The sequence below is a fragment of the Pezoporus flaviventris genome, unplaced genomic scaffold, assembly GCF_033815535.1.
Source record: "Pezoporus flaviventris isolate CSIRO_AGI_PZ_B2104156 unplaced genomic scaffold, CSIRO_AGI_Pfla_v1 ptg000148l, whole genome shotgun sequence".
NCBI lineage: Eukaryota > Metazoa > Chordata > Aves > Psittaciformes > Psittacidae > Pezoporus > Pezoporus flaviventris.
This window is the reverse complement of record NW_026892696.1, coordinates 2145555-2165573: the sequence shown is the minus strand read 5'-3', so window position 1 is coordinate 2165573 and position 20019 is coordinate 2145555. Positions and strand designations below refer to the sequence as shown.

At 36.7% G+C, this 20019-nt stretch overlaps 1 protein-coding gene across 3 annotated transcripts in view; it reads left to right on the top strand.

The window, feature by feature from the left end:
• The window catches only part of VPS13D (vacuolar protein sorting 13 homolog D), a 102939-nt gene that overhangs the window by 997 nt on the left and 81923 nt on the right, over positions 1 to 20019 (top strand). The window contains exons 2-20 of one of the 3 annotated variants that reach the window (XM_061479318.1): positions 2250 to 2414; positions 3299 to 3376; positions 3616 to 3806; positions 4144 to 4221; positions 5399 to 5515; positions 5737 to 5841; positions 6177 to 6347; positions 7314 to 7414; positions 8014 to 8182; positions 9565 to 9657; positions 10166 to 10376; positions 10880 to 11059; positions 11509 to 11639; positions 12413 to 12485; positions 12791 to 12955; positions 14103 to 14233; positions 15021 to 15153; positions 16640 to 18862; positions 19211 to 19356. In XM_061479318.1, coding sequence (XP_061335302.1) covers positions 2318 to 2414; positions 3299 to 3376; positions 3616 to 3806; positions 4144 to 4221; positions 5399 to 5515; positions 5737 to 5841; positions 6177 to 6347; positions 7314 to 7414; positions 8014 to 8182; positions 9565 to 9657; positions 10166 to 10376; positions 10880 to 11059; positions 11509 to 11639; positions 12413 to 12485; positions 12791 to 12955; positions 14103 to 14233; positions 15021 to 15153; positions 16640 to 18862; positions 19211 to 19356 — 4593 coding nt within the window. In that variant the 5' untranslated portion in view covers positions 2250 to 2317. Of the gene's footprint in view, positions 1 to 2249; positions 2415 to 3298; positions 3377 to 3615; positions 3807 to 4143; positions 4222 to 5398; positions 5516 to 5736; positions 5842 to 6176; positions 6348 to 7313; positions 7415 to 8013; positions 8183 to 9564; positions 9658 to 10165; positions 10377 to 10879; positions 11060 to 11508; positions 11640 to 12412; positions 12486 to 12790; positions 12956 to 14102; positions 14234 to 15020; positions 15154 to 16639; positions 18863 to 19210; positions 19357 to 20019 lie in introns of those variants that run through there. The other 2 variants (XM_061479316.1, XM_061479317.1) reach the window with 2 other exon arrangements.

The following is a 20019-nucleotide window of genomic DNA, read 5'->3' as shown; positions in this document are numbered from 1 at the left end:
CTGTAGAAAGTGTTTTGTTTTCCACTTGTATAGCAGTGGACTAGAAAGTTACACGTGTAAAAGCCTTAAGACAGTTGAAAGATTCCCGAGTAGTTACGTATGTTCCGCAAGTTTAGGTTAAGGGGATGATCTAGATCTACTTTATTTACGGTTCTTATGATGACTTGAGGCATGGACTTGTTCATGCAGCAGAGGTTTTCAGTCACAGGGATGTTAACCTACCCTTCTGTTTCTTCAAGATGTTGCCTCTGATTTGCCTCCTAACACTTGTAGAGGACTTGCTTTTTTAACTTATTTTGTTAAGGGTGACAATGACAAGGATAGCTGTAGTTGCTTTTGTTTGAACTTCAGCTTTCTTGTCAGTTTCATTAGAGTAAAATCCCATGGTGTAGAGTGGTGGCTCACATGTACAAATGCTCGGTCTTTATCATGTGGAATAATACTATTCTTTTTGAAAACTTGCAAAAAAAATTTTGAAATTTTGCAAGAACAAAAATGTTACACTTGCTTAACATGAAGATACATCTTTTTCAAATGTAACTTCTCTGTGGTTTTGATGTTTGTCTTTCTCTCTGCATGACTTCACTTGGAGTATTGTGTACAGTTCTGGTGTCCTCAACATAAAAAGGACATGGAACTGTTGGAACAAGTCCAGAGGAGGCCTTGAGGGTGATCAGGGGGCTGGAGCACTTCCTGTATGAAGATAGGCTGAGAAAGTTGGGGCAGTTCATCTTGCAGAAGAGAAGGCTGCATGGAGACCTCATAGCAGCTTCCAGTATCTGAAGGGGGCTGCAAGGATGCTGCAGAGGGACTCTTCATTAGGGACTGTAGTGACAGGACAAGGGGTAACGGGTTAAAACTTAAACAGGGGAAGTTTAGATTGGATATAAGGAGGAAGTTCTTTACTGTGAGGGTTGGTGAGGCACTGGAATGGGTTGCCCAAGGAAATTGTAAATGCTCCATCCCTGGCAGTATTCAGAGCCAGGTTGGACAGAGCCTTGGGAGGCATGGTTTAGTGTGAGGTGTCCTTGCCCATGGCAGGGGGGTTGGAACTAGATGATCTTAAGGTCCTTTCCAACCCTAACTATTCTATGATTCTGTGACAGAATAGTTTCACTTTTGAGTCTTTAGATAAAGCCTTTAATTATTTGCTTAATTCTGGTAATTTTATTTAACTATATTAATTAATTATTTCCACTCACTTTTTTTTTAAAGAAACAAAGGCTTAAAAGGGGCTGCCAAAAATCAAGCAACCATTGTTACGTAAAACCCTTGAATCTTAATGTAAAATGTAAAATGTAACTCTAGAAGTTGTTGTTTTCTTCTGCCATGAGATGTAAGTGCCATACATAACTTACTTTTTTGTTCTGTAGAACTCAATGTTACGTACGCTGGTTTAGGGACTTAAGTGTAATTGGACTTTTCTAAATATGGGACTGATACACTTACTGCATCCTGACTACAAGATATGGCCCGTGTGCTTTTTTCTTTACTGTAATAACATGCTTGATCCTGCCCTTGTGGAAGCTAATAGTAGAAGAGCATGAAGGGAAATGTTTACATGTATGACCAGTATTGCTTCTCTCATGTGCTTTCTTGTCCTTCCTTGATGCAGTAATCTGTGCTGTCACTTTGAAAACCTGTTAAGAGTAATTGTTGATGAGCTATTTATGGGATTTCGATCTGATTACTTCCTACACTGACAGCCTTCCTGAAAAAAAAAAAAAAAGAAAAAGTTTAGGGAGGGTGAGTTGTTTCACAGATATCATGTAAGAATTCTACAAAAATCCAGTCAAAGGCTGGGCTGTTACTTTAGACCAGGCTTCCAAAACCACAATGCTGGCAACTTGAAGAAAATGCTGGCAACAGAAGTCAAGGAGGCCAGTGCAAAATTACTTCAGATGAATGTGGAATTTTAGTCTTACCTTTTCTTGAAGAGGACTGTAGATTGGCCTTGTTGGTTATTGCAACAAAATGTGTTCTGATTAGAAAAAGGATGAAAAGATTTGAAGGATGAAAACTTAATTTGCAAATGAAGTGGTCTGTAGTTGTCAAAGATCTATATGAAACTCTGATTTGAGACTTAAAGGGCATAGCATAAAGTATTTTTTTTTTATGGTGGAAATCAAGCTTAGTGTTTTTATTGCTTTTTAGATCAATTACAGTAAAAATTACAGTGATAGTAGTATGTGAACTCTGCTGAGAGTGTGTGTTTCAGGCAGTCATTTTCTTCATGTTTTTTCTTTCAGAGTGAGACTATGGAACAGAAATACAGAAAATGACAGAAAAACATTAGTTGCCCTCCTCTAGGACAGTCATGTTGGAAGGATTGGTAGCCTGGGTCCTCAACACCTATTTGGGCAAATATGTCAACAACCTGAACACAGACCAGCTTTCAGTTGCTCTTCTGAAGGGTGAGGCTTTGGAGTATTTTCTGTAGTACTTGCATATTGTGTTTGGTCTAATTTTTTTTTTTTTAAATTGTGTTTTTGTAATAACTGGAAGGTGGAATAGAAACAATCATCTAATACTGTGTTTAACATTTATATAAATCCTTTTCGCATAGAGTTTTGTGCTAGCACTTTACATGATCAGTCAGATCTCTTGTGTGCCTCTCTGTTGCTTTTTATCAACATTATTAAGCAAATTTATAAAAAACATTCAAAAGTATGCTTAGCATATTTTATCAGCATGTGTAATTTATATAATATTTGAATGTCATTTTTCTTAATACTGTTCAGTAATTTTCCTTTTGAGGGAATGTGGCACTATTCCATAGTCTTACCTCTTCCATTTTGGCGCTAGTAGTTAAGTTAGTAATGAAGACTTTGGTTTGGCACGTTATGTTCACAAGTCTTGTACTTTTACGAAGTCCTCAAATCAGCGCTTTTTAATTTACATTTTGCTGCTGTTATCTGCTATTTCTGGAGAGAATGTAACACTTCAAAATGTTCTTTTCTGGGCATGCTTTTTGGAGTATTGAGAAAATTCTTTTAAGTATCTCTCCTGAACAGACAGTGAGGAGGTTTTTCCTTGGTTACAATAAAGTGCAGATCTAAAACCTTGCAGAAGATGGCTTCTAGATGGCCTCATCGAATAGTTTCAGCACATGACATTGGAAAATTAACAAGTGGTATTATTGAATAATCATTGGAATTGTAGCATAACTTGAAGTGGCAGGTTGGTTGTTCCCATCCTATTGGGTGATTATTTTTTTTCTTTAAAAAACAATCATTTTAGGCTTAGAATGTTCAAGTTGACCATCTCTAATATAAATATATTTTTCTGCTTTGTGTAGGTGCTGTTGAATTGGAAAACTTGCCACTAAAGAAAGATGCCTTGAAGGAACTGGAATTACCATTTGAAGTAAAGGCAGGTTGGTATTTTGCTTATGTGTGCAGGACAAACATTTATAAACAGGCAGTATTGCATAATTTAGAAGAACATTTACCTGTGAATCAGAAGCTTGAACAAATGAGGTAGCCTGATTTTTAGGTTATCCAATTCTATTTTAGTTTGCTTGTTTCTTGCACCACTTTTTTTTTTCAGGTTTTGCAAGGGTGATGAAGTACATTTACACAGGAATCTGATAGCATCTCTGTTCTGTATATCTAGGTTTCATTGGGAAAATAACACTGCAGATACCTTTTTATCGTCCACATGTGGATCCATGGGTAATATCTATCTCAAAACTACACTTAATTGGTGCACCAGAAAAAAAAGAAGATTTTGATGAGGAAAAGGAGAAGTTGCAAGAGAGAGAACGCAAAAAAGCCCTTCTCCTAGCACTTGAGGAAAAATGGAAAGTGAGTCACACGTCTTTCATGATGAAGAACTGCTGTGGTAGATGGATTGCATTTAAGTCTCCTAACAAGTTCCTAGGAGTTCCTAAGAAATTCATAACAAGTTTCTAGGAGAACAAATGCATAGGAAGCTAAGTTAGAATTTGATTCATACATGCTAACATGATGCAGTTTCTGCCCCACCTCTGTCATGCCACGTGTCCCACCTATGTTGGAAATACTCACACTGCGGGGTTTTTATTTTCTCCCTGTTCCCAGTAATTTTGGTGTAACAATGTGTATTGTTTCCTGACAGTTGTTACAGTGTTGGTTAATGCTTTATCCCTATTTTCTGTTTCAGAAAGAACAACAGAAAGGGGAATCATACTGGTACTCAGTTACTGCATCTGTAGTCACAAGAATTGTAGAAAACATTGAAGTAAGCTTTTGCATTGTAGACCCTTTCCCACTTGTTAAGAATTATCTGTGCCCACTGTGCTTTACATTGTGTAGTCCTTAGAGGAGAAAGGCAGGTATTTGGCAGAGGACAGTCCCTTTTCAGATTGAACCTTCATAACTTCAGTCTTAAGCTGGTCCTGATTGGGACTTCTGGAAAGGAAATGCCCTCCATTCCTGCTTTTACCAAGGGGACAAACATAAACTTTTTCTTTTTTTTTTTGTTTTGTAACAGTAGGTAGATATCGATTTTGCATGAAATTTGATGGCTTTTGCTCACATTTTAATTCTTTGGTTTATAAACGCACTGAAATAGTTGAATTGTTTATGAAGCAGAGGAGCATGAAGTGTTTTGATAAAAAGATAATTTGTAAGGAAACAAATCTCTTAGCTGGTCCATGATTTGGATTATTTCGCTGCGAGTTGTCTCTCCAGTTCTTTAATTATTATTTTTCTACTACTAATAAAAATCTGCCATGTATCTTCTAAGTTTCAAAATGACTTGAAAGTATGGCTGTTATGCTCTATTGCTTTTTCTAGTGGAAGTCCTTATGTAGGTAATGACATTTTTAGCAACATTTACATCATTAATCATTTGTGTTTAAGAACTGGAAGCTGTCTAAATATTAGTTGTTAAAGGTTGTCTGCCACCATGAAAGGATTGTCCTTTCTGTCTTCTTACATGCAGATAGACTCACTATATTATTTGGTTGCATTTCAACTCACTAGAGGCATTGGTTTTACTAATGTAAAATCAGTTTGGGTTACCTGGTATTGTTAATAGTTTGTAATTCTGGCCAGTGTTGATGATTCTAGTACATGATTTTAGTCTTCAGTTGTTAATTACACATTGAATTACAGATGTAATTCAAATTTGCCTCTAAGATGGGAGAATAATAGCATAGCAAAATAAAGTACAGTGCCTTGTGAAAGTGGCTAGGTGTTTTTTTGAGAGAAGGGTAGGGACTACTGGTAGCTGAGGAGAAGGTAGAATGAGAAAGTACCAAACAGAAGTGAGAAATAGGATTTCTGTGAGGTCTAAACACCAGAAATTTGTTGTAGAATTGCAGAAATTGAATTGCTGTGGTATTAATGAATGGTACTGCTGTCTGCTCTAATGATGTAGGTAGTTGTCTCTAATGGGGTCTTTTTCTGTTTAGTTAAAAATTCAGGATGTCCACTTGAGGTTTGAAGATGGTGTCACAAACCCTTTGCAGCCATTTGCATTTGGCATATGCATCAAAAAAGTATCCATGCAAAATGCAGTATTTGAACCAGTGAGTATAAGTTTATGTATGAACTCATGGCAGCTAAGATGTGGTGCTGTATTTTATGGGTGCTGGTAAATATTTAGTAAAACATAGGGAATTTTAATAATCTTCTGGTTATTGTAAGAAATTGATTCTGGGCATTTCATATTGTTCATTGAATATGTAAAAATAAAAACTACATGGCACATGGTGTGTGATCTTGACTTTATTCTGCTTTTCTTCTTCAGGTAGAGAAGCTGATGCGTAAAAAACAGTTGGATGTTGCTGACTTCAGTATTTATGGGGATACCAACTGCACTTTACTTGGAGACCTGCCTCCTGGCCAGCTACAGGTACAAGAGGGAGATTTTGCGTATGAAAAAGGGATTGTAATTTTTGTTAGTCTCCTTCCTATTTTTCAGACCTAATTGACTTAGAATTTGTTGGATCTGGTGCTTTTAAGAGCAAAAGGAGTTTATAGTTCCATGCTATGATGATAGAATGCATGTGCAACTCACAAAGGCTGTGCTTGAAATACCTTGTTTTACCTTTGAAGAGAAAACATATTTAGGAAGTTTTTTAATGCACTGGCATCCTAATAAAGTGTATTCTAGTTCATGAAACCAATACATTTTAGTAGGTATTCTACACTCATTTCTTAGAGAATAAATTTGCTTGTAACCCACAGGAAGCAATGGATAAAAGCATGGAAAGTCATGATCATAATTACATCATGGAACCTGTATGCACTTCTGCTCTTCTTAAGAGAAATTGTTCTAAGGATCCTTTAAGATCACGCCAGACTCCACGGCTTGAGTGTGACATTCAGCTTGAGACTATACCCTTGAAGCTTTCACAGGTAAATACCAACTGTTCGTTTAATTTTCAGTATTTGAAAGAGACTGTTGAGAAGCAGGGTAAATGAGGCCATTGTGAACTCTGTCCTATTAACTGTGTTAGGCTGCTTTGAGTGTCCAGATTAGTTGGTCTCAAGATTTCTTGGGTGTCTGTATGCTGTGTTGCACACTGCTCTATGTCAGTTTCTAGCAAAATGACCGATTAAAGAAGGTAGTCCTTCATGTTTTGGTTACCGCAATGTCTACAAATTCAAATTGGTTTGACACAAAGTGTATTTTTTACCTTCCTACATGCTCCAGCTGTTGTCTGTATGTCCGTGCTTCTGAAGATTCTGCTGGAAAAATGCCATCATGTATTAGTTATCTCTTAGAAAACAAGTACTGATTCTGACAGTGAAATACCTGTAGGGATTATAAAACTGAGGTAGTGTTTGGAACAGCTTAAATACCAATTACTGTAATTTAAGATTAGTATTTTCTTAAAGATTTAGTTTTAGAGGCAACTGAAAGGGACATGAACAAATAACAAAGAAGTTGTTTGTATTAAGCCCAAGCATTCAGAATTATCTCACGGCAACCGATTATTGCAAAAAGCCTTACATTCTTGTTTGTTCATTATAGTAATAGGAGGGAAGTATTTGGGGGTTTTTAGTCTATAGAATATACAATAGTGGCTGATGTTAGGTTGATAATCTGACATGGAAGGAGATTTCATTCTCTGTGTATGTAAATAAAGAAACTTGTAAATTGAATGTCACACATTAGCTGCTAGCTACTGGGAGAAGATATGTGATACTAGAGAACCAAATTATGAATTGTAATTAACATCAACCTTAATTCTGAAGCCACCTACAGGTCATTGATGCAGATAAACCAAACCTATGCTTGAGGTTTTGTCTTTTCTTTTCCTTTGCTTTGGAAAACACTCCAGTATTGCCTAATTGATCTGTGTGCTGTTTTACTAAAAGATGCAGTACCAGCAGATCATGGGATTTCTAAAGGAACTGGCTAGAAAGGAGCGACAGCTTAAATTCAGGAAGTGGAGACCAAAGGTTCCAGTAACACAGAAGTAAGTATATCTAAATGTGGTAGTGTTAATATGATATTATAAACTATGCTAGGGAGCCTCAATAAAGACAAGTATAAAAAGGCAGATAATAATCATATACTAGAGTTCCAATTTTCATGTTTTGTTTCCACACCTCATGAATCAGTTTTAAATATTCAGATGTAATTCAAACTTAAAATATAATTATTCTTACCCGAGCTTTAAATCCTGTCACAGCTTCTAAGAACTGAAATGAAGTTGGAGTACCCCAATGAAGTACCCCAAAGCACACATTATGATGTTCTGAAGTTTTTCTTTGTGCAGAGCTTCTCTTAAGATTCTTTTATCGATAAATAAGCATGATAGTATCAGTTCAGGCTAGAGGTCTATGTAATTCAACCTTTTGTTGTCTATGTCTGATCCATGACAGCTATACTAAATCCCACTGGATTGGTGGCGACTATGTAGAGGACTTTCTCCACAACTGGCAGAATTGGCCCACATATGCTGTCTCTAATGCTGCTGCTTTTCCTGGCCACTTGCTCTCTGTTTTTTTCACTGAACCTCTCCTGGACCTATCACCAGTTTGATATGCATGTGTTTTTTTGGAAATATTTCAGCTGCCAAGAGTGGTGGATCTTTGCTTTGAATGCTAATCTGTCGGAGATCAGGGAGCAGAGGCAGCGTTCCACCTGGGAGTTTGTATTACATCGGGCCCAAGATGCAGTGTCTTACACGGACCTGTATTACACCAAGTTGAAGGGGGAACCACTGTCTGCTGCAGAGCAGGTATTTGGATTTGAGTGAGTTTTCTACAGTGTTGATTAATCATCTTTGATTTGATTTGTTTCATCTTCTCAAATTTTAGGTCTGTTCTAGTTTAGACACATCTTTAGTTTTACTGCAGGCCATTTTCACTGAAGAGACTGTGCTTTAACTACAACTGAGTTTTTATTGCGTGAAACCTGGGCTTGTGGGAGGTGTTGATTTTTGTGGTTTTGTTTTGCTATGCAAAAAGCTGTCTTTTTTTTTTTTTGAGCTGTCACTGGTTTTCACCAAAAATAACATCAACTGTCACAGAATGCTCATGCCAGTCTGTGACATGCTTTCTTAACTCGTGTTCTCTATAGACTCAAAAAGTATTTACACATCTGAAGTGTGTCAGGTCACCCATATGGCTGGGTAGATAATATGGAAGAAATTGTGGCTAGTTGGCAGTGTATTTAGGGGTGCTTTGTTGGGGTTTTTTTGTTTTCCACAGTTGATTTTAGGATGGAGGATGTAGAGGTAAAGTGCCCCTAGTACTGAACCTGTGCCCTACTTCAGAACAAGAAAAGCCCATGACCTATAATTAGCTGCTTTTTATCCTTAGGTGTATTAGTACTTTTTAGTTAAAACAGCTCAGGGCAACATGTACCCGTACTGTCTCAAGTACGGGTGCGATTCTGTTGGTACTTTTATGTAATCTTTACTTGTGCTGTTTAGACACGAACTGTAGGAGTTGGTCAGTGTACTGGAAATTTTCTACTACTTGCCAAAGCAGGAGACTTCCTATAGCTTGTGTTGTCTGCAACGGAGCTGTGAAATGTAACAGGGGCAATGCCACTGGACTGGAAAAATGTCTTTTGCTTTCTTGTTCCATAATACGTTTTTTTTAGACATGGGTGAATCATAAGCTTCTACAAAGAACTTCTTAATCAGTACAAAGAGGACAACACATCTGAGTACCTGAGTATGAATACTACATTGTCCTGATTTATGCATTTTCTCTGCCTTCTTTACTCAAGACAGAAGCTTTTTTTGCACCTGGCTATGCTAGGCATTCTGTTAAGTCAGGTTATTTTCCATGGCTTAAATTTTGTGCTGCCAACTTTGCTTCTGATGTATGAGAGAAGGATATAGTTGGGCAAGGAATTTATACAAATACTTTATTTTAACACTTTTATTTTACAAGGCAAATAAACTATTTGTAACACAGGGAATATCAGTGTTATGGTTGCCCTTGTGACTTCTGTTTGTTTCTTCATGTGCTGAGGCCCTTAGATAATACCATACATGACATGTTAAGGTTTTTCAGTGAATCTAACACAGTGCAGAGATGTTTTACATGTTTGTGTGTAAGGTGCTGTATTCTTTTAGTTCACTTACTTTACCATTTTTGTCTTTTTCAGGCAGAAATGAATCGTATTGAAGATGAGCAAACTTACGAAGAGTTGAAGATACTATATGAGATAGTTCATGATAAAATTCATGACTTAGCTGAGGTGAGGAACATTCTGCATACAGGGTAATATTTGGAATCTTTATGAGAATTATTCTGAGATTTTGTGTTCTTTTCTGCTAGAGAGTATTAGTATGTGTTTGCTTTCATTTAGAAGTATGTCATTACTCATAGAATCATAGAATAGTTTGGGTTGGAAGGGACATTGAGAGCTCATCTAGTCCAGCCCCCCAGCAGTGAGCAGGTACATCTTCAACTAGATCAGGTTGTCAAATGACTTACTTGATTTAGTGTTTCTAGACTAAGATTTAAATCATGCCATATGGCTTCGAATATGAACATGCAGCAGTTAACTGATAATAGGTTTGCCATTTCTTTGCTGCTGCTCTCCTAATAGGCTAAGTATTGATTGAAAATATCACTGCTTATACACTGCAGAATGCTGAGTAAATAGTAGATGGAACTGCATTTTTATTGTGATGTTTTTGTATGCTTGTGGTATTCTTTTACTTACCAGCAGTAACGTGTTTGTCTTCAATGTTCAAACATAGAGCATTAAAGAGCCCTTGCCTTATTCCCCTGGAGGGTCCCCTACAGCAGAATCTGCACATGGCAGTAGCACTGGAATGCTGCAGTATCTTCAGTCATGGTTTCCTGGATGGGGAGGTTGGTATGGATATGCTCAGCAAACATACGAAGGGGAACCATTTGAAGGGCTGCTGACAGACCCAAAGGAACAGTGGAATCCAGAGGACATACTGGGTATGGAAATAAAGGGCTGTTTCCTTTTAAGGCTATGAACTGTACCATAGTTAGATACCTATTAAGGTGAGCAGAATCACCTCTTTGTTTCTGTCAACTACCTGTTTAAAGCTTAATAACTTGTTAGAAAATCTTAGTACCTGGTGTTCCTGCTTATTTATAGCAATATATTGTATACATTTGCTTCCAATATTATAGGTATTTATGGCAAAGAGCTTTGGGACTTTCTCTGTTCCGGTGACTGGGTATAACATTAACAGTACAGAATTATTGGGGCCTTCATAAATTTAGGTTCACATTACCTTAATTGAAATAGAAGAATTCTCCAGAATATTCAGTTTTGTTAAAGAAGAAATTATACCAGCTTTATCTTTTGTTTCTGTTTTTCTTCCCTAGAGCTGGGAAAACCTTTATTTTCAAATTCAGAGGAACTTTTTTATTCTTCTGTAGCCTTCCAGAAACTTGGCTTACTTAATGCGTTGTTTTGTATTTTATTTAACTAGGTACAGATGAGTTTTTTGACCCTGCTGCAGATGCTTCTAGCATGAATACCTTTACGAAGAGAGATCATATTTTTGCTAAATTTAATCTACAGTTGCAGGGTGGCTCTTTCACTCTGTTGCATAAAAAGAAGAAGGTGATGCATGCTGAGGAGACTGCTTTTATGCAGCTGGAGTTTTCAGGTATTAAGTGAATTCCTGTTCTTTCTCCAAAAAGGCCAGAGCTTTGTCTGCCTTCAGTCCTTCCTTTGACTTTTTGTTTCAGTTCTTTAAATGACTATACTGAAACAAAGTTCAGGCTGAAAACATGAAAACAGATTGTGGAAATCAATGTGTCAAGTGAAAATAAGTTTTTCCAGATGTATGATTTCAGCACAGAAATCTAACTTTAGACACTGTTATGTATGAAAAAATGGCAACTATAGCAATATATGCTTGACAGTCATGTATTCCAAATGTCCATGTTTAGTTATTTTAGTAGAAATAAATATATTTTTAATATATTTATTTAATAAATATATATAAAACACTTCCAAAAGACTTATTTGTTGGATGATTTATCTGTCAAATTTAAGTAAAAGCTATGATGTGTACTAAAAGAAATAAAACTATTTTATGTATTTATATTCCAGGTGTAAAGATCTTAGCAGAATCCCTTCCTCGCAGAAATTCTTCCCTTCTCAGAGTTCAGCTTGGTGGTCTTTTTCTGAGGGATTTGGCAACAGAAGGGACCATATTTCCTGTTCTCGTTTTCCCAAATCCTGTAGGTGAACAAAACTGCTTTAAGTTACTATGTGAGACACATATGTATGAAAATAGTTCTGTTCCAAAGCTCAACACTTCTTTGTGTCTTGTCCCAGAAAGAGAACCTAAAAGCCTTGGAAGAATTTCACCTAACTTTTCCCCTCCCTTTCCAGACATCATTCATAGAACTCCTCATGTTTGCCCTGTATGCTTGTAACGTTAATGTTACAGTTAATACGTGTTGGGAAGAAGATAGTTTGTTGATTGAGATTTGATATTTGGAACTATCAGCATTGCTACTTAATCAGTGATTGTTCTTTTTCATAAAACTTTTTGGTCCAAGTAAGGTTTTACTTCACCTGTATACTGTTAAACTAAAAGCAGAAATACAGAACTCTTCTTTTTCCTTCTGAATGACTTGCTGAACAGGTTTCAAATATCTCTCCTGAGCAACCAAAATTTGAATCTAATTCCATGAGAATTTCCCATGTATTCTGTACTTTGTAATTTGTAGTGATATCTCAAATCTGCCCTTCAGACTTAAGGCCCTCTCTGCTACACAAGTAGATAGTGTTAGCTGCTTAGCCATGCTTCCTTCTCTTGTTTGACTGCATCAGGGGAAAAAATGCATATAATAATAAACTAATAATAATAAAATAATATAATAATATGATAAATGAATAGTTCACTTATAAAGTGACCCTAAGACTAATATAGAAAAGACTTCTGTGCTTATATCAGTAGCTTGGTTGATTTTATCTAAACAATCATTTTCTTTTAAATTCTTCTCAGCAGAAAGAGGTTGGCTGCATGTCTTCCTTTGGACTCCAGAGTTTGTCCTCAGAAATGACTAATCAGAACACTGGTAAGTATTTCATTATGTGTTTGATGGTAACAAGCATATCAGATCATTCCTATAAATCACAATTTCAAAACTGAATGCTTAGAGTTTGAATTCATGCAAATGCTCTTGCAAATAGTAAAGATAAAATCATAGAAGCAGGTAAGGGTAAGAAGAATTTTCAGACATGTACTTCTTTCCTGGTAGTTCCAGTTAAAAATTAGTTACTAAATTCTGTAGGGTTTGGGTTTTGCTTTTGTCCATTTGTTTGTTACAGGTTTGGTTTTTTTACAACTACTTTTTGTAACTCATTTTTTATTTGGTTGCAGATCCTGATGCCCCAGTCTTTGAGATGCTTTATGAAAGAAATCCAATCCACAGCACTTTTGAGAGGCGCCTGGAAGTCAGTACCAGACCTCTCAATATTATTTACAATCCACAAGCCATTAAGAAAGTAGCTGACTTCTTCTACAAGGGAAGAGTTCATACCTCAGGTTAACCTTTAGTGTGTTTGTTTTTTGGTGGGGTTGGGTTTTCTTATTTTTGGTGGTATAACATCTTTTACTGTCTTTGATTTTTATTTGTTTTTAATCTCAGAAAAGCATTAATCTAAGAATCTTCATTTCAAATTAGTGCGCTGAGTCTTTGCTGGATGTTTTCTCCTCCTGTTATGGCTGTTTCTTTGTTTAATTGAATCAGAGATTTCACTTGAGCAGACTCCTGAAACTTCACCTTTAAAATTACAAGTTGCTGCTCTATGCATGGTGGATGTTCATGCTGCCTAAATTAAAATGAGTAAATAAGGAGGCTGTTTCTGTAGTCTCTCTTAGAAGTTGTTGGAGAACAATAGAGTTTTGAGAGGACAGTTAAAAGCAGAATATTTTTTATAGTAATGATGCAGAGGAAATTGTGTTCTAACTCCTGTTGTATCCCTTCTGATAGTTAAATTTTCATCTTTGAGGAACATTATTTTTAGATGTTAAACATACTTGTTCCCTAAGCTTCTAAGGCAGCAAGTTTTAGGAGTCTAGTACCTGAGTGTGCAACATAAAGTGTCTGCTTTTGCAGTTTCAGTTGTTAAAGTTCAGTTTGTGAGGAGATGAGAGGCAAGAATAAGGAACATCAAAATGTTCTGGAAGTACCAAGTCTTTTTCTGTCGATTTTGGCAAATACCAAAAGATTTAAGTTACCTGGCGTAAAGGCTGGGATGATAGTTACCCTTTCTCACAAGATGAGAAAATTCCATAAATGTTAGAGGTTAAAACAAACCAACCAACCAAACAAGAAGACTTCTACAAGCTTCTTACTGTCTAGTCTGAATTTCCTCTGTTGCCATACTTAACGACCTTTCTGTCTCCCTTAAATTAGAATTCAGGTTGAAGGTCTGTAAAATAAAGACCAGAAAAAGGTTTGGGAGTGTTTTTTGGTGGGATTGTTTGATTTGTGCTTAGATTATGCTTTTTTCCTCTGAGACAGCCTGGTGTATAGGTACAGCCAGTGGCTTTCAGCTGCTGTGTTTTCCTGTTCTCTGTTTCACTACTAAAATTTTAAATAGTTATTTTATCTCTTTCTTTTTTTCTTACCACGTTCAGTAGCAGGTGAACAAAATTATACCTAGTCAGTTTTGTATCTCTTGTGCAGGTTTTGGATACCAGTCTGAATTAGAAGCAAGGGTGGCTGAAGCTGCCAGAAGACAGTACAACAAGCTGAAAATGCAGACAAAAGCTGAAATCAGGCAAACTATTGATCGTTTACTTGTAGGAGACTTCATAGTAAGTTTTTGCCTCCAAATGTTTATGTAGACTTTTTTGATTTTGCCATGTGTTTTAAGACTTGAAGCTCTAAAGAGTGGGCTTTTTTGTTGCTGTCTATTTGGTGTTCTTTTTGAGTAAGTACGGAGTTTTACAAGTGGTGTTGCAGTATTCCTTTTGCTGTCAGTCCATTCTTGTGGTGCAGACCTGTTGCAGTTAATGGCAGAAAAGTATTTTTCTGTTCTGGATCCCCACATTATCTGATTTCATGCCAGTATATTGGCTCCAGTGTGCACTGGAGCTGTGTTACATCAAACTTATTAAATTTGTGTGTAAGCTATTTAGAGATTATTTTCTAAATGAAAACATTATTCTACTTTATTTGTTTTTTGCTCATCTGCAGTTCTCAAGTGGTATTAGTATGTGTATCAGTATCATTAATGCCTAGCTTTGGAGTTAGCTGTATTGATGCAAGATTCCTGATCCAGTTTCATGTAGAAGGTAGATGCCTTCTTTTAGCTATGCAAGTAGATTCACTCTCCTTGGCTCACAGTTGGGGAATCCCTCTGGGAGGGCTTCTTTGCATCTCTCTTAGCGTGGGATGTTTCACCTACTGAAAATATCTCTTCATGGACTATAATTGGAGTCTCTGGTCTGACAAGCTACCAAACCATAGTATGGCTCAATTTGTGAAGGTTAGCTCTTCAGGTGAAAAAGTGGCTAACTACATTGATTTGTCTGATATGGCTTTACTTGCATGTGAGGGGAAACTATTTCTTACAGGCTATTATATCTTCTTAACTTCCAGGAAAACAGCAAAAGCTGGACTGTGTGCCTTGATATTTCTGCCCCTCAGGTGATATTTCCTGATGATTTCAAATTTGTGGATCCAGTGTTAGTTGTTGTAGATCTGGGAAGAATATTACTTACCAATTCTCAAGGTACAATCTAGAATTATTGCAGCTTTTCTCTTCTTTCAGTCTTTTTGCAGAAGCTCTTGTCTGTGTAGAAAGTAGAGCTGTCTTAAGGTTATTTCCCCTATGTATGCCTAGTTTCACATCATAATTCTGCTACTGTCAATAAATATTTAATTAAGATTGGTTTTAAAAGCAAAATGGGGGTGTGCAGGGTTTTTTTTGCTTTGTTGGGGATTTCGGGTTTTTTGGCGATTAATTTTTAAATTATAGGCTCCCATGTGGTGTCCTGTAGTTCATGAAGGCTGTGAGCAGATGACAAGTTAGTGCATCAGGCACTTTACCATGAGATAATTTTAAGCTTAGAATGGTGTAAGTTTTAGCTGTCAAATGCTTTTGTGGGACAGTGCTCCCAATGAAAGTATCTTTGAATAAGCCCTGCGATTTTGTGTCGCATGAATCTCTGTTCTTAGTGTGTGTCTATAGCTAGCTGAATGAAAGTGAAAGAAAATTGGTGTCCTGTGTTTGTGTGCAAAGTTAGGTCATTGCTTCTTAAATTACTGCTTTTTTCCTGTTCCAATAGGAAAACATTGCAGGAAGATGAAAAAGAAAGTACACTGGAACCTGTAAATAAAATTAGACCTACTTAAAATATAGCTGGACTATATGGTGTGTGAGGATATGCTAAAAAAAAAAAAAAAAGGAAGTGATATCTATGTGATATGCAGTTCCTTTTTTAAAAAGTACAGCTGTAGGATGAGCTGCTCTGTGGTGCAGTGGAAAACTGAGGTGTGAAGCCCAAAATTGAAACAGTGGAATGTTGTTACTCTGGATGTCTCCGAATGATTTGATCTTTTCTTGCATGAATTAATCTTTGCAGGGACTCAGTAGCTTCCTTTTTAGTAAATTCTGTCTTACGGCACACTAAAAAACCCCCCACAAATTGTTTATGCAAGACTGGTTTGTATTTCCCTGTGTAATTGAGGCATTGGGCTGTTCAGAGTAGATTGAGGTTAAAAAATAAAAGAAAAAAGAAGGTAAAAAGGGTAGTTTTGGAAGGTGTTCCTGCTTTGTAGAGCACGATAATAACATGAAAAGTTAATATTAGGGAATAAAGTTAATTAAACAAAACCTTGTGATCATAATATTTGTTGTAGTTAAATAGCTCTTACCTTTCAGTTGGGTTTGAAGATCAAAAGAATTGCATAGGCAGAGCAAGGGATTTAATTTTTTTAACAGCTTGGATTAAAAGTAAATCTTGGAGTAAGTGGGTTAAAAATGAGGCAATAGTGTCTAATAGATTTCATAACACATTGTGACTGACATCTGAAGTGCAGTAGATTTTCTGCTGAGAAAATAAAAGGGACAATGGAAAGAGAGGACAGTAGTGGATATGCTTTGTGTTTAAAAAAAACACAGCTTCAGCCAGGATGATCAGGTAATGATGGGAGTTAGCAAGGAGGGAGGAGAATACTTTTGTTTATTTGTTTACTGTTACTTTTCTAATCCACAGAAGAATCCAAAAGGAGTACAGATACTTTTTCTTCAGAAGTCAATGAACTGAGTGATGAGGAATATAAAACACCTCTTGCAACTCCTCCCAATACTCCACCACCAGAATCTAACACTAATAGTGGCATGAAAATGTCTGAGTTTACTGAACTAGAAATAAGTGAGGAGCATCTACAAGCAAACTTAATGAGTAAAAGAATGTATGAGAGATACACACTTTCATTTATGGACCTTCAGATCATGGTGGGCCGAGTGAAAGACAACTGGAAACATGTTCAAGATAGTGATGTGGGTCCAACTCATGTGGTAGAAAAATTCAATGTTCACCTGCAGTTGGAGCGCAGGTTGATTTACACGTCTGACCCAAAATACCCAGGAGCTGTCTTGTCTGGAAGTCTACCTGACTTGAAAATCCACATCAATGAAGACAAAATACTGGCTCTGAAGAACTGTTGTACGCAGCTGAGTACATCTGAAACTAAGTCTTCTGATGCCCTGCATTTAGGGAAAGATAAGATTTTTGCAGAGGTAGACCAGCTTGGCAGTTTACATGATTCTGTGATGAACCTAACCCAGAGTGTTGTGATGCTAGAGCAACACACCAGGGAAGTTCTTGTTGAGTCCCAGCTGCTTTTGGCTGAATTCAAAGTAAATTGTATGCAGTTGGGTGTTGAAAGTAATGGACGATACATCTCTGTACTCAAGGTTTTTGGCACCAATGCCCACTTTGTGAAAAGGCCATATGATGCAGAGGTGTCTCTGACTGTTCATGGCCTGCTACTAGTTGATACTATGCAAACATATGGAACGGATTTTGATCTTTTGATGGCTTCTCATAAGAATCTGAGTTTTGATATGCCAACAGGAAGTCTTCGAGACAGCAGGGCTCAGTCTCCAGTTTATGGACCACATGAATCATATCCCATTGATGCAGCTAGTTTGGCAAAGAGATGCACTACAGCTTCAAGTACTTCATCTGGTAACAATGGAAAAGATCAAGAGTCCCTGATAAAATTAGAGTATCAGTTTGTGAGTGCTGAATGTCCATCAATGAATTTGGATTCCAGTCTGCAGGTGATCTCTGTACAGGTGAACAACCTGGATATCATCCTTAACCCGGAGACTATTGTTGAACTGATTTGCTTTCTCCAGAAATCTTTCCCGAAGGAGAAAGAAGATTCCAGTCCTCAGCCTTTAATAACTGACTTGGAAAAAGATTGGAGGGAACAGGAAACCTTCCAGTCAACTTACGTACAGAATACAGAGGTAGCAGTTGATATTCACTGGTTAAATATACTCCTCCTCAGGACAGTTGGCATGACAAATGGAGAAAAATATGGCAGAAAAATTGCAACAGCCAGTATTGGTGGCACCAAAGTCAATGTCTCCATGTGTAGTAAATTTGATGTAAATGGCTCTCTGGGATGCCTTCAGCTGATGGATCTAACACAAGATAGTGTTAAGAACCAGTATGTTGTCAGCATAGGGAATACAGTGAGGTATGAAAATCTCATTGGTGATGTAGATTACTTGGAATCTTTATTCTTCAGGCTTGATGATGGGAATAGCCTTCCAGATGCATTAAGTTTTACTTTCACAGAAAAGTCAAAAGAGGAATGTTCTCTGAACCTCAAAATGGCCTCTTTACACTACAACCACTCAGCTAAATTTCTGAAAGAACTAACTTTGTCAATGGATGAATTGGAAGAGAATTTCCGCAGCATGCTGAAAAGTGCAGCTTCAAAAGTTACCACAGTCTTGGCAACTAAAACTGCTGAATACAGTGAAATGGTTTCTTTGTTTGACACAACACCACGATCAAGAGATGTTGCCAACTTAGAAGATAATGAAGGCTATGCCTTTGGATTACAGCCACTCAAAATTGACACTATTAAACTTATATTAAATGTAAACATTGAGTCACCGATAGTTTCCATACCTCGAAAGCCTGGTAGCTCTGAACTGCTTGTAGGTCATCTAGGACAAATATCCATTCAGAATTTTGTACCAGGAGAAGACGAATCTACAAGTGATAGACTGCAGGTTGAAATTAAAGACATTAAAATGTATTCTTTAAATAGCAACCAGTTTACAAGCAAGAAGGAACCTGCAATTGAAATATCTCATAGGCTGCATTCTTCTTCAGGTCCTGCTAATATTAGTAGCCAGGAGGAACCCCATTTTACTCGTCATGACTTCTTTGAATCATTACATAAAGGCCATGGTATGTTAATCAGAGAACTCTTAATTGTTTTAATATGAGTAGTGGATGGTACTAAAAATATTGACCATAGGTCTGTTGTATATTCTGTCTCACCCATCCTCCTGGAATACACTGCTCAATTTTAATTACAAAGGACAAGTTATTTTATTTATATCCATTATTAGTCTTCTAAACAAAAAATAGTGTCTTTCATGCAGAAGTTTAACGTAACATAGTTACATATACTTATTGTAGCATTTCTAAGAGATTCTGAGCAATTTAAGTAGGTACTATGTTACCTCTGTTGTATAGTCTTTACAGGATAGTCAATTCACCTACTATGATACTGTTTTGACTTTCTCTTAACAGCTTTCCACATTCTGAATAACACCACCATCCAGTTTAAATTGGAAAAGATACCACTCGAAAAAGATTTAACTTTTCCTCTGAGTAATGAAGACTTCGGAATATCAAGCATTATGAAGATTGAAGGGAAATTTGTTAACCCTCTTCAGGTTTAGTAATGCAGTATTTCCATTATCAATATAAAAGTGTTTCCCTGCATAGAAGATAAGTAGTTTTAGGCAAATATCTTCAGGTTTAATATGTTGGTAGTTGAGAAATCAGGTCCTTATACATGTGGATAAAAGAAACAGTCTTAAATCATAACATCAATGACCAAAATTTAATCTTGTTTTGGAGCATTTTAGACATCTTTATAAGTTAGTCTAACTTTTACTTACCATGAACACCTATCACAGAAGGAAAATGAATGTGTCACTGTCCAAATATGTTTATTTGCAGTTCTAGTAGAAACTAAGAATTAAAAAAACCATTATCTCTAAAAAATCTCTTCAGGAATAGAGATTTTAAATAGACAAAACTGAAACTTCTAAAGCTAAGGAGACAATGGCTAAGTAGAATCCATGTATTCCTCCATAATCTCAGCATGGTAAATTAAGGCTAGTTTGTATGATGAGTTATTTTTAATTAACACTTTCCCTGGGAATACGAGGTATCATATTCTAGGATCCTGTATTGTATGTTTCCAGATTGTCATCTTGCAGAGTTAATACAGAACTGGTTTGATTCAGTTTTGCATTGTACCTTGTTTTGGATTATTTTTTACTTGTGGACAAATTTAAGATTTGTCTGGTTTGAAATTCCACAGCCTTTTA